The sequence below is a fragment of the Amia ocellicauda genome, chromosome 12 (assembly GCF_036373705.1).
Source record: "Amia ocellicauda isolate fAmiCal2 chromosome 12, fAmiCal2.hap1, whole genome shotgun sequence".
NCBI classification, from domain to species: Eukaryota; Metazoa; Chordata; class Actinopteri; order Amiiformes; family Amiidae; genus Amia; species Amia ocellicauda.
This window is the reverse complement of record NC_089861.1, coordinates 16,669,537-16,685,290: the sequence shown is the minus strand read 5'-3', so window position 1 is coordinate 16,685,290 and position 15,754 is coordinate 16,669,537. Positions and strand designations below refer to the sequence as shown.

The following is a 15,754-nucleotide window of genomic DNA, read 5'->3' as shown; positions in this document are numbered from 1 at the left end:
CATATCAAGAGCTCTGAATAACACTGGCCTGTATAGGAGGGTGCCAAGAAAGAAGCCATTACTCAAAAAGTACCACCTGAAAGTACAATGTCACTCCATACGGTGGTACTTTTTGAGTACCCTCCCATACACATTACAGTAGTATTGAATAGAAACTACAGAGTTATGATATATTGTCAGATGTATATAACCACACAAATATAGGGTCGGTTTTGTAAAAATATGGATGAGAATGCAATATTTCGCAATAATTAAAAATAGTTTGTTTCTGCGAGTGCGGTGTCATGAAATCATATTCCATTGGTACATGAAAGGGACGTATTTTCTTGCACTCGGCATCCAATAAGAGCATCTATTCTGCATTTATAAATAACCTACTGTTGGCAAAATGACCGTGATGTCTCATTTGTGATTCAGGTTACCACAGAGAATTCATTCAGAAAACGATATGGATTAATCTAAATTTAAGGTAATTTAAGGCGGTTTTCAGTGGCCATGAGTCTTGTCATATTTAATACAATCTAAGTAAACAATTAACAGTTTTATGTTTGTGTGCTTATTTTATGTTTGCTGCAGGTCTCATTCATGTTGCGCAGATTTCCACATTTCTGTACAGAGCTGCACAATTCCACAGATCTCAGAACTGCAGAAATCTGTGCTACATGAACGCAACCACAGATCTCAAGCACCATATTTAGTATTCAAATTCACTATTCACTGTGACACCTTTTTGTACAAGTCTACAGCAGCAAGATATCAGAAAGAAATGATAAATAACCCAAACAAGTAGCGAAGTGTAACACAAACCCAAACATGGCCGCAGCATGCAGCTTTTAAAAAATATGACATCAACCCATTCAGACTCTCATGAACACCCACAGATACCTGCAGACATTGTGGATATGTTAAAATGAACATATCAGACAACTAAGAACACAAGATAATATTAATTTATATACTTTTTGTACACCTGTTTGGTGTCTTTGCTCCAATCAAATACCTAGGGGTGTGTGGTAAATACATGCCACTAGCAAAAACTATAGCTGGCTTATCTTTTTTCAAATATATGTCTTTAAATAAAGCATTTAATAATTAAAGAAAACAAGAATACAATATATAATGACATGTTAAATTTTCGACTCTTGTGTAACACTAGTGATACATGTTTTGGGAGAATGACCCACATATATATATATATATATATATATATATATATATATATATATATATATATATATATATATATATATTTATTTATTTATTAGAAATTGGTAAAAGGGGAGGCAGTAAAAAATTAAATAGAGAGGGACAATGTAATGAAGAATAAGATTTTTTTTGATGTTTTGGAGAATGGTGTAAAACAAATCACCATTTTAATGAAGCAGTATAAAGTTACATTGATTTGGGTTTATGATCTTATTATGCTGTTTTTATTTCATTTTCCACACTGCTGAGTGATTTTACATTTTGAAGGTAAATGGTGTTTCAGAGCTATTATATTACATTACTATTATAATGTTTCATTTTGTTTATTAGCACAGGCAGTGAATTGGAGTATAAATAGATTTATATTATACTATTAATAAAAATATATAGTTCTATTTTCGGCTACATCTGAGCCATAGGGACATTTTGCCAGTATTTGAATCATTATTATGTGACCTCCTTATGTGAATGCCTTTTCCTTTGTTACTTATTCATTTCACATGCTTTTGTTTTCTAGATACATTTCTGTACAGACCTGGGTCAAATACCATTACATATTTGTATTTCTAATTACATCAAATACGGTTTCAGTTTTGTATTATTATATCCTATTTCATAATTACTAATTGACTATTTGAAAATATATTTTTTTAAGTATGGCTTTGTATTGGCAAATACTTAAATTATGTATTTCACTAGTACTTTTTCAATCACTTGTATTTGAATCAGTGTGTTGTAATTACAAAATATACCAAAAACATAAACGTAGCACAACATTAACACAGCATCGGAAGATTCCTCCTGGAAGCCCTCTGGATAAACTTTTCAGCTACATAGATCAGCCATGAAGAGATCCTAAGGAATCTCTAACCATTAACAAAGAAGTTGAGGAGTACATCTCCACACCTCACCTTCCACCATCTTCTGACCCTCTTCAGTTCTACAACTCCCAGTAAAATTGCTGCTGAATACTTGCATGTTCAGTATCTTTTGCAGCTGTGCAGCACCTTTTCAGTACAGGTGTGCCTGTCTTCAGGCCTGACAGCTGCTCACTGTCAGGTGAACTGTCTGAAACCCTCATGTTTTAAAAGTTTAATAATGCAGCACATTATGCAGCATAATGCAGTGATTTATTGATGTGAATGGCTATCTGAATATTTTCATTAAAAACATTATACTACTATTGTGTAGGTTTATTATTCAAAGTTGAGCTACTGCATGTTCTGCTGGAAAAATATCAGTCAGTGTTAATTATAATGCTGTTAACTGTTTAACACAAATGTGACCATAACATGGCAGAGAAAGTATGGACTTCTGCAACTCAACATTTAATTTCAGTTAGAGTCTTGATGTGTTGGTAATTGTAGATCATCTTTGTTGTTGTACTGAGTTTGTACAAATGTACAAATGAGATTGTCTTTTCAAATACAATCTGAAAACCTTCCTGATTCAATTCCAAGGTCTGATGCTAACTGTAACCAGAAATTGACCTTTCACATGCAAATTAATTTTGGATTTAAGATTAAAATAATTTCCCAATTTAATATGAAAGGCTAATAAATATTTGTCAGTTATTACTAATTCTGCGGATGCTGAAAGAGGACTTTCTTTATATGAGACAATTTTACAAAGCATGGCAACCCTTTCTCTCCCACGTTGAACAGCTTAGACTACCCTGTCTTCACATTCACCCACAATAATAACAATAATAATAATAATAATAATAATAATAATAATAATAATAATAATAATAATAATAATAATAATAAACTTGTAACATAACCACCCTCTCCATCTCTCTTCATATCTTTTTTCCCTCTAATTAAAAATGTATTTTTACATGTATTATTATTATTATTATTATTATTATTATTATTATTATTATATGTTCACAGTTACCAGTGCAAGGTTTATACTGCGATAAAGTGGTATTTTTGTGAAAAAGGAGAATTCATTAAACAAAGTTTAAAAAATATATATAATGCCCTGGATGCTTCTTTCCTGAAACTAAGTGACACTATTGTGCTCTTTGTGAACCTATAATTTTTTCCATTTATTGGCTCTACAGTTGAAATATGTTACTGCATTAATTCTCCAATTTCAGTATTTTTCATCTCTTAAAAAAGAAAAAGAAAAACTCTCCTGCTGACAATGTTCTGGTTACAAGCTAAACTTAATCCCTTTGGTATCAGCATTAACATTGCAATAGATGGATACTCCAGACACAATTTGGTTAGAAACATACACCAGATACTGTGCATCAATGTTTAACTAGCTCATGAAAACTTAATTTGTTTCACTAGCACCATGCATTTCATACAAGTTTCTTTTTCTGTACTTCAGTCCTCTATCCGCAAGAAGCCATATAGTTCCCCATTAATTAGAATACCTATTAAGCAATCATTAAAAATCATCCCATTGTGTTACTTTAATCTCGGTGAATCAGTCTATAACTATAAAATTGCACATTAGCAAGTACAATAACAGAATAGCTAATATTAATCAATCATGGGTTTGTTAGTAACCTAATAAGTTGCATTCAGTATTATTCATACAAGGTGTAAATAGATTACCAGTACCACATATGTATATCCTCAACAGAAGAGACTTAAAAGATTTCTCCTTTCAAGTACTGATCTCTGAACTTTTTTTTCTATATAAAAACTAATACAAAAATCTAATATTATTGATGTATTTCTTACTATGTTAAGAGATCACAATTAATCAAAGTTTACAGAAGGAGCAGAGACAAGTTAATGAAGAAAAGGATCTTGTGCAGTGGTCCTAACCATGTTCTAATTGGAAAACCTTCATGAATACATGATTAATCTTATTTTAACCTTGTCAATTATTTTCAGCTCTTAAAGTGCATATTTTTCTATTAATTTTAAGCATAAATATCACATTTGTGATCAACTTGTGATCTTTCTTGTGAAAGCTTCACCATATGAAGATATCCTTTCACATTTTTTCATCATGCATGGATTTGACTAATCCATTTTAGCATTTTGTGGTAAAAAATATTCACCAAGACCATTGCAACACTCTCAAATTTTCCAATCTCCTCAACCTTCATTGCTGTTTTCACTGGAGTTCAGCTGGGTGAGCTCACTCCATTCTATGGACATTGGTTTGTTTTTCCAGGATCATTTTCGTCAACACTTGGACATTGCTAATTTATTTTGTTACTTTGCAGCACAGTTCATTTCATCTTTCTTTTGTTACTTTTCTTCAGCCTGTTCCCAATTGCATTTCCTGGACTGGATCAATTTCAATCCCATTAATCTACATTCTAATCCCTCCATGTAATTGTTTTCTACATTGTGTGTTTGTTGGGTTGTCTGACTGTGAAGTGAGTGTTTTGGTCCTGCTTCAGCTCAACACTTTATTCTCTTTCTTTTTCTCCTTTTATATTCCCAGTACTTTTCTGCCTTTTACCAAATCCTTTATCAATTAAAATCTCTTTTGCATTTGTAATGAAGTTGCCAGTTAATAAACCTTGAGTGGAAGATAATGTCACCCAGCCTGATTCACTCGCAGTTATCTACGCTACTGACCCAAGAACTAAGGTAACCCACGGCCTTAAGTTACAGTGTATTTGTTTGGCATACATTTAAAAAACACATTACCAGACAATGGAGATTAGTCACATTGTTTTGCAGGGCAAAAGCACGGAATGTAGTGGGTAATATATAGAGTAATATAAATGTATATTGTAAATTAACTAAACATACAATGATTTTTAAAAATCTGTTATAGAATACAAAATTATACCAAAATGATATATGCACATATGTAATAGAGTTGCAATTATGTTAAAGCTTTAGAAGTCTTTCCTTCTGGATTGCCCTGAATAAGGGTGTCTGCCAAAAAAGAATAATTATTACTTTTCATTTGAATAAAACTTAATTGGCAGTTAAATGTCCTTACCTCTTCTGACCCAGGCAACAATTTTAGAAACTCTTTCAATGTTTCAGAGCCGTACAGCTTGCTGTTGCCAAGGCGAATGTCCTCGATGATAGACTCATTTGTCCTGGAAAATATAAAAACATATTGGAAATAAAAAAATAATAATAACAACAAAAATTACCAACCAGTGCATATAGTTAAATTCTTATTTACAAAGAGACCAATCTTACAGACCTAGAGAAAAAGTAATTCTTGGAGTCATCCATAGTTTTTTTTACCATTATAATGAAATCATATATAATTGAAATTAATATTTACATATTTAACTAAGAGCCTTAACTGAAAATGCAGTCTCCTTTGGATTTTATCTTGGAATCTGGAACACTCAGAAGGGCTTTGTCATTTGATCTGAGTGACCATTCACTTTATATTGAGCTTATGTTTTGTAAGTCGCCCTGGATAAGGGCGTCTGCCAAGAAATAATAATAATGGGGTTAAAAGCTCAGTATAGTTCTACGATTTAGGGCATAGCAGTTATTATTTTCATTAGAGTTTTGAGACAATTGACCACCAAATCTTGATACAGCGCTTAGAAAACCTTGTTGGCCTATCTCACAACGTTCTATCCTGGTTTAAATCATATCTGTCAAACAGACTCCAATATGTACAGATAAATGAAAACTACTAAAATTTAACTCAGGTTAAGTACAAAGTGCCACAGGGATCAGTCCTCAGATCTATACTTTTTAATTGTACATGCTCCCTTAGGTGATATGATTCAATGACATAATGTTAACTTTCATAGCTATGCAGACGACACACAATTATATTTGTCAGTAAATCTAATAATACCATACAAACACTAATATGCTGTCTGTCTGAGATAAAAATTTAGACGACAAGTAACTTTCTTATGCTTAATTCTGATAAGACAGAAGTCCTTATTTTAGGGCACAGCCTTGGGATCGACATGCAATAGGAGCATGTGGATTCGGGAGAGGAGATGTGGACCGATATTCTGGACATATTTGCAAGTTCGATAATTTCCCCATTTTACATGTAATGTGTCATCACAACACAAGGACTTGATATGTCATATGCTGGCATTCTTCTCCTGCTCCATTCATATAGACCCATTGCCTTAGTTGCGAGGAGGAAAATTCCTGATGTTGATATGCCAGCTCAGAACCTTTCACATGGACCTTTCCAGCAACAAATTGACATGAAAAAGCCTCCCACAGTTTCTGTGTGAATGGGGCTATACTTCCCAAGTAGTCTCACATACTTTGGAAGCTCACGGTTGACACTGGACATGCATTTAGAGTACTCGGCTCACTCACTTTAAAGCAACTCCCTACAACGTACCTTCCTGTTAATTGTCATCAATGCAATTTTGTGATAGAAAGAGTGCTATACAGTCTAAACTAAACAATGATAAATCAAGTATTGGCAAAATGCCTGATGAAGATCTTTTCCAACTCAGTAACTGTATTACATTTCCCAAACATAGACTGGGAAAACCCAGTTGGCACTACAGAAGCAGAAATAGAAATGGTTGAGATGGTAAATGACTGCTTTCTAACTCAATTTGTCAGGGAACCAACCAGGGAGAGTGCATGTATTGACTTGATCTTTTCAAATGACCAAGACAGAGTCAGAGAGACACTAGTTGGAGAACCAATGGCAAACTGTGATCACAATATGGTTAGCTTTGAGGCATTCTTTCAAAAAACAAGGACCAAGTCTAAAACAATGATCTACAATTTTAGAAAAGCAAACCTTGAAGGTATGAAGCAATACTTTGAAGAGTTAGACTGGGGCACAATGGATACAGTTTCATTTGAAAATGGATGGTTAGGTTTAAAAAATATACTACTAGAGGCTAAGGAGAAAAAATATGTACCAGAACGTAGCAAATTGAAGTCCAAAAAACATTGACCAAAATGGTTTAATAGAAGTATGCAAAAAAATATAAAGAGAAAGAAAATGTTGTATAGTGCATACAGAAGGGATAGAGACTAAACTAAATACAAAGAATATATAGAACTACAAAGAGATGTTAAGAGAGGGATCAGGAAAGCAAAGAGGGAAATAGAAAGAAATATAGCTCTTGGAGCTAAAACTAATGCAAAGAGCTTTTTTCAATACTGTAAGAACAAGAGGTCAATAAAGGAGGAAGTGAAATGTATATCGTGATCAAATCAAACATCTAGAGGTCTTCAATATCAGATGCCTTCAACGTCTGCTCGGAATAACCTGAGAAGACCACATCCCCTATGTCAACATCCTTGAACAGACACAAACCATCAACATGGAGGCTACCCTGGCCAAAAGACAACTCCGCTGGGTCGACATGTGATTTGGATGTGAGAAGTACGTCTACCCAGGCAGGTCCTCTATGGCCAACACTGTGCTGCTAGCTGTAGACCAGCAGGGCAAACATTGTACTTTAAAGACCATTTGAAGAAGACACTCATGAGATGCAATATCAAGCCCAGTGATCTTGAGACCTTCGCAGCTGACAGGCCATTATGATGTTCCACCTGCACAAGAGGAGTAGCTTTATATTTATGTAGCAACGTTATATTTGTTTTACGATGAACTGCCATAACTAAATAGTTGACCTATAGAGAAGTAAGTTGCATGATTTATACTGTCCATTTACACAGTATTTTTGCGCATGGTTAACACATCATGGAAATTGTATATTGTGTAAATCATACAACCTTATTTTGACAAATACATAGGTCTACACCAATTCATATACCTTCCTAATTGAGAAATTTAGGCTTGTGGGAAAGGAGTTGTTTACGACAGGAGACAGCTTTGAAGTTCTGTGTTTTACAATACAGGCCTGTGTTCACCAAAGCTCAACAGTTAACACTTCCATGATTATTATTATTATTATTATTAATATTAATATTAATAATACCGTGTAGTTCAGGCATAATACATTTTACAAATTTAGAAATTCTAAATGGTCCTCACGATGCCAGACAAATGGGCACACAGCAGGAATCAGCCAGACGGCTGCAATGCCCCGTCTCCACAGAGACTCTAGCACCAAATTCGAATTGAATTCAGTACTGCAAGATTTTGTAAAACACAGACATTCAAGGTACTTTGTATATTCCATAATTACCAAATACAAACTACATGCTGGTAACAAAAGCTTTAGATAGCTTCTTCAGTTTGATAACAAACAAGAAAAGGTTAAACTAAATTAATGAAACGAATAAAAGTCATTTTACCTCAGAACCAAAACCTACACAGGCTATGTTTAGTCTTAAAAGAAAGAGCATTAGCTAAAACAACCATTTGGTCATTTGCATTTTACATACAATTCAAAATTAACATCTGGTGAGGGAATTATTCATACATTCTAATTTATACTCCACTGACATGGTCATCAGACCAGACCCCGCCTGGAATTGCAAGGAAACCCCAGATAACATTTGTACCATGTTAACATTCCTCAAGGCCATCACACCTCCAATACACATCATGAAGGAATCAAGGGAGAGGAACGGCAAAGACTGCTTCGATTTTAATTTTAATTTTATTACTCCAAATCTGACCAATCAGTAGTTTGGATATTAGATATTAGAATCTTTTTGTCTAAAACACATACAAACTGATTTTTGTATTATTCAATTTAATTGTGTTCCAAGAAAACCTCCAGTGCGTCATTTATAACTAGCTAACCCAAATATTGTTATTTGGGTTAACTCACCAGTGATAAAGTGAGTGCTACAGATCCTCGAGTTTGAGGTTGGCACCCAACCAGTTTGTTTCACAGCAGAAATCCAGGAATTACGCTGTGTTGCATCTTTGGGAAAACTATAAACTTTTATTTCTGAAAAAAGATTTGTCCTGGGTCATAGGGAACATCCCACCACTGAACAACAATGTTTAGTTTCGACATCGCTGTAAAGGCAGCTTGCTATGTTGAAAATAACTGCCCAGTGCAATTTTACAGGATAATAAATGACTAGATTAGTTGTGTTTGAACAGATGTGTCTTGAGTAATTGCCGGAAGGAGGTCAGGGACTCTGCTGTCTTGACTTCAATGAGAAGGTCAGGGATGAAAAGGAGCGGCTCTGGAGGAAGTGGAGTGGAGAGGAGGCAGGGTTAATCTTCTGGCATAGGAAGACCGCAGCAGAGGGGATGTATGGAGAGATGAGGGTTAAAGGTAACTCGGCGGAGTCTGGTCCAGACAACTGTAGGTGAGGGTCAGTGTCTTGAACTAAATGAACAACAAATTTTGATTGGCAAACAAACTGAAATTAAACAAACTGAGACCCCAGAAGAGGTGGACTCGGTCCATTTGTCAAAATAACTGAGTTCGGTTCGCTTGGAAAACTTGAATGTGAAACTGGAGGGTGTTTTTCAAAAAGAAAATGAACCCCAACTTTCACCCCAAAATTTGTAGTTTTTACTACAGTACCAGTTAAGATAACATGCACATTTGTATTTGTTCATCTACTTATTGTTAACAGTAACATCAGTAATCTGACAACAATTGGATATTTGGGTATATTCATCAAGGGTGTTACAAAGGTATTTCAATTTTTTTTCTAAATGGAATATAATGCAAATTAAAGTTTACAATTTTAGCTAAAGATGCTGCTTTTCAATCATATTGCGGCTTATTTGTACTTTTGTTTGTGTGAGAAAATAAGTGTCAGAAATAACGAATTGCTATAAAACCCTTCATTTAATGCATGATGTAAAGTAGTTTAAAGGTATGGCAGTAGCAGTAAAATACTCCTATGGATATTTAGGGGACGTCACGCTACTGTGTTATTGTATATTTTTATACAGGCAAAACCATCTCCATTCGGCAGCGCAACACTGATTATAATATTCACAAGTATAGCAGCATATTGTTGTGTTCAGTAACAATGCATCAGAAATATTGGATGCATTCATGATACAGACAATCCTCACAGACTGTGAAAATGAATTGCTTTGCCGGTCAGATCTGCGCACTTCCTGCTCAACGTGAACGCACCCATGAATTATTTGGTTGTAGCAGAAGTAGACTGTCAAATGTATTACACTACTGTATGTAGTTACTTTATTGCCGTTATATGCATTTGTTATTGTACGCATTATGCTGCCATTTAGGTAACACTGTAAACGTTTGCCTATATAGAGATATTATATTTTGCATGATTTATTGGTATTTAACATCTGACATATGTGTGACAATAGTTAGCATTACATACGCCAACCTGTTGGTTCATCAATAACACTCAGAATTTTTGCGACTATATTATTTTCAACCTCCGCCATTTCTAACAACCCGGTCCGTTTTTTCGTTACGGTCACAAGTTCTTGTTCAAAGGTGGCTAAACCTTGTTTTGTTGCAGTGGCAAAAATGTGCCCCTATTCTGATTGGTTACGTCAGTAGCACTGAGTGTTTTTTTTCATTATCATTGCATTATTCACCAACATACTGTATGTTAAACATGAATGACGTGATGGATGTTGCAAGATTGTGTGGTTGCCGGCAGTTAGACTAGGACCCTTGCCAGAAAATAACCCATTCACACAGACCTTGCCAGCAACAAAATGCCACCAAATTGCTGGCATAGGTTTCAGCGTGAATGGGGTTTAAGTTAAGACATTTATTCTACAAAATAAGCCCTAAAAAGAAGGTTTGGTTTGTGCACAGTGGAAGCAAGTATTTTGAAGAAATTATACATGAATTCACTATCATGGCTATGTTGGTATAACAGCTAACTAGCATTAAATAACATTGTATTAATTCAATATCTTTTAGTTTGTAACTAATACATTTTTTTCTATTGTATTTATACATTTTACAACTACTTTGACTACTTTGATATTTGCTCATATTGATACTGCCAAACTCAATCTGAAAGTTACAATGATGTCTGAAACATTTCTAAATGTTGAGTACTGAGAGTAAAAATGTGTTACATAATTACAATGCTTTCTGCTTAGAGGGTCCTCTCAAGTATTTGTACGTACGTGAGTAAGATTTCAACATGACTAATACATGCTAACAGTGTGCCTTTGTTTAATGAATGGCATGCAACTGACTTATCTTTTTTTACTATCACTCAATTTGTGGTTAGCAGTTGACACTTGTGATGTTGGAAGTTCCACCCAACACAAGCTGCCCATTTGACAAATACATCCCCATATTTGATACATTATTTTTACTTACATATATCAGCTAACAAGAGCATTATTTAATGGAAAAGAGAATTGAAAGACTAAAAACATTCCTGGACTTGTTTAATAACAGATGTCTCTTTGTCCATATAGAGAGAGGAAGTGAAATAACACTGAATAAATAGGTAATATTATCCATGGAAAGTGAAGGACAATACATAAGGCACACCTCAGGGTGCCCTGATTGCTAAGTCAAGTGACGTACACATACATACAAACATACACAGTTACACTGTGAGGGGTTGCCACGATGCTGGGCTCTTGAAATAGGCGGGGCCTCAGGAGACTGACATAACTGCAAGTTTATCATTACAGTGCAGAAGTGAATGAAAACAAAAGAAAACCAAAACCAAACCCTAGCTCCTTGTTAAGCCTAACTAGTCCCTCTCTAAACATCAACCTAATCACAAGATAGCAAATCACAAAGTCCATAAGCACAAAGTTCGTTACCAGGTTAATTCTCTCACAACCACAAGGATTCCAACATCCTGCTGTTATGCAGGGAGTCAGACAATCTGGGGCATCTTGCAGCTCAGGTGCTTCCACAGCATGAATCATCATCCCAGAGCCTCTGGGAGGTGTAGTGTTTGCCTGCCGGCCAAATAGTGCTACACCTAACATTACATATACAGTACAGTGCAAAGATTTTAAGCAGGTGTGAAAAAATTGTGTAAGGTAAGAATGCTTTCAAAAACAGACACATGAATAGATTATATTTATCAATTAACTAAATGCAAAGTGAGTGAACAGAAGAAAAATCTAAATCAAATCCATATTTGGTGTGACCACCCTTTGCCTTCAAAACAGCATCAATTCTTCTAGGTACACTTGCACAAAGTCAGGGATTTTGTAGGCATATAGCCAGGTGTCTGATTAAACAATTATACCAAACAGGTGCTAATGACCATCAATTCAATACATAGGTTGAAACACAAGCATTAACTGAAACAGAAACAGCTGTTGAAGAGGAATAAAACTGGGTGAGGAACAGCCAAACTCAGCTAACAAGGTGAGGTTGCTGAAGACAGTTTACTGTCAAAAGTCAAACACCATGACAAGACTGAGCACAGCAATGAGACACAAGGTAGTTATACTGCATCAGCAAGGTCTCTCCCAGGCAGATATTTCAAGGCATACAGGGGTTTCCTGATGTGAAGTCCAAGCTCTTTTGAAGAAAGAAACGGGCAACGTTGAGGACCATAGACGCAGTGGTCGGCCAAGGAAACTTACTGCAACAGATGAAAGACACATCATGCTTACATCCCTTCGCAATCGGAAGATGTCCAGCAGTGCCATCAGCTCAGAATTGGCAGAAAACAGTGGGACCCTGGTACACCCATCTACTGTCCAGAGAAGTGTGGTCAGAAATGGCCTTCATGGAAGACTTACGGCCAAAAAGCTATACCTCCGACTTGGAAACAAGGCCAAGCGACTAAATTATGCCTGAAAACACAAGAACTGTGGTGCAGACAAATGGCAACGGGTGCTCTGGACTGATGAGTCAAAATTTGAAATATTTGTCTGTAGCAGAAGGCAGCTTGTTTGCCGAAGGGCTGGAGAGCAGTACACAAATGAGTGCAGGCAACAGTGAAGCATGGTGGAGGTTCCTTGAAAGTTTGGGGCTGCATTTCTGTAAATGGAGTTGGGGATTTGGTAAAAATGAATGGTCTCCTCAATGCTGAGAAGTACAGGCAGATACTTATCCATCATGCAATACCATCAGGGAGGCATCTGATTGGCCCCAAATCCATTCTGCAGCATGACAACGACCCCAATTCTTTCACACCTGCCTAAAACTTTTACACAGTACTGTATATATATATATATATATATATATGTTAAGCAAAAGGTTTATACAGGCGCTAACATTTTTTGTCCGTTTGTTTCCAATCTGGGGTGAAGGAACTACACCAACCACATCAATAATTTAAGACAATTACTCCCTAATCCAGAGTCAATATATGGCAATTACTACATAAACAAGCAGATAATTATTATGACAAATAATATGCAAATGCCATTTCAATTGATAATCAAACAAGATATACACTCACCTAAAGGATTATTAGGAACACCATACTAATACTGTGTTTGACCCCCTTTCGCCTTCAAAACTGCCTTAATTCTACGTGGCATTGATTCAACAAGGTGCTGAAAGCATTCTTTAGAAATGTTGGCCCATATTGATAGGATAGCATCTTGCAGTTGATGGAGATTTGTGGGATGCACATCCAGGGCACGAAGCTCCCGTTCCACCACATCCCAAAGATGCTCTATTGGGTTGAGATCTGGTGACTGTGGGGGCCAGTTTAGTACAGTGAACTCATTGTCATGTTCAAGAAACCAATTTGAAATGATTCGACCTTTGTGACATGGTGCATTATCCTGCTGGAAGTAGCCATCAGAGGATGGGTACATGGTGGTCATAAAGGGATGGACATGGTCAGAAACAATGCTCAGGTAGGCCGTGGCATTTAAACGGTGCCCAATTGGCACTAACGGGCCTAAAGTGTGCCAAGAAAACATCCCCCACATCATTACACCACCACCACCAGCCTGCACAGTGGTAACAAGGCATGATGGATCCATGTTCTCATTCTGTTTACGCCAAATTCTGACTCTACCATCTGAATGTCTCAACAGAAATCGAGACTCATCAGACCAGGCAACATTTTTCCAGTCTTCAACTGTCCAATGTTGCTGAGCTTGTGCAAATTGTAGCCTCTTTTTCCTATTTGTAGTGGAGATGAGTGGTACCCGGTGGGGTCTTCTGCTGTTGTAGCCCATCCGCCTCAAGGTTGTACGTGTTGTGGCTTCACAAATGCTTTGCTGCATACCTCGGTTGTAACGAGTGGTTATTTCAGTCAAAGTTGCTCTTCTATCAGCTTGAATCAGTCGGCCCATTCTCCTCTGACCTCTAGCATCAACAAGGCATTTTCGCCCACAGGACTGCCGCATACTGGATGTTTTTCCCTTTTCACACCATTCTTTGTAAACCCTAGAAATGGTTGTGCGTGAAAATCCCAGTAACTGAGCAGATTGTGAAATACTCAGTCCGGCCCGTCTGGCACCAACAACCATGCCACGCTCAAAATTGCTTAAATCACCTTTCTTTCCCATTCAGACATTCAGTTTGGAGTTCAGGAGATTGTCTTGACCAGGACCACACCCCTAAATGCATTGAAGCAACTGCCATGTGATTGGTTGGTTAGATAATTGCATTAATGAGAAATTGAACAGGTGTTCCTAATAATCCTTTAGGTGAGTGTATACTCAACATTCTTGAAATTTCGCCCCTTAATAGTAATTGAACTTTAATATAATTGATTTAAGTCCATTCATAGCTAATTCAGGAATCAAATATTCAGTAAAATAATCACAATAAAAAATGTCAAGATCACCAACATCACATATACTACAATTATTAGAGCAATTATTAAACTAGATTGAGTTTCTAAAAACTTAATCTGTGTTCTAAAACAGACATTTAAGACCATTTAAAAAAGTAGGCCTATCTGATGAATGCAAGGAGTTCTGCATGTTAATATATAAACACATTTTAAATAATTATAGCTTTAAAGCAGCTTGATCACTTTGGTGCTTGTACTATTTCAGCTGTAAAAATATTATGTTGTTTACAAATCTAAAGTCAGATTGTAGCTTTGAGCCTTGTTTCTAGGAGAACATAGGAGTTATTTTAGTACATTTTTGTTCTTGAAGGAAAGGTCAAAGGTCAAATTCAGTGTCATATTTTGAAAGCCCAAGATATAGTACAAAACGTGTTTTATAAATAATGCCTTTCACAGGTACAGCTGGAAAATATGGTGATTATTATTATTATTATTATTATTATTATTATTATTATTATTATTGTTATTATTATTATTATTATTATTAATAGTATCATTATCATTATTATGCTTTTACTTCCATTTTTAAATTTGCAGACTCTACAGATTGATTGCCTACATGTCAAGTGTCAGACAGACACCTAGCCTCACCACATGCTTCTCTGCAGGGCCACAGATACATCACTGATCACCCTGCGATACTGTTAGTTAGTGGTCTGCTAGAGAGCTTATTTGTTAAAAAAAAAAAAAAATTCCAAAATATATCTTCACTTCAGACTATTTGTGACTGCCATATTTAAAACAATATATACAGCTAATAGAATTAAGGTAAAACAAAATGTGCAGTTCGCCTTTAAAATTATCTTATCCTCATTAAAAATAAGATTGTAAATATTCTAAAATGTACATATATATTTTAACTGTATATTAAACATACTAAATATAATTTCATTAGTACCTGGAAACTAAGGGACAGACACAATGTTAAGGTATACAACAAAAACTATTTAAAATAAATAAATTGAAGCATCATAGCGACATTCTGACATTCTGCCATCAAAGTAACATTACAAAATACAATA

General features: G+C 35.6%; 1 protein-coding gene across 1 annotated transcript in view; it reads right to left on the bottom strand.

Annotated features, from left to right (window-relative positions):
- fhdc1 (FH2 domain containing 1) overlaps window positions 1-15,754 on the bottom strand; it is a 48,338-nt gene that overhangs the window by 12,477 nt on the left and 20,107 nt on the right. Inside the window, exon 4 of the mRNA XM_066718472.1 lies at window positions 5,137-5,239. Coding sequence (XP_066574569.1) covers window positions 5,137-5,239 — 103 coding nt within the window. The remainder of the gene's footprint in view (window positions 1-5,136; window positions 5,240-15,754) is intronic.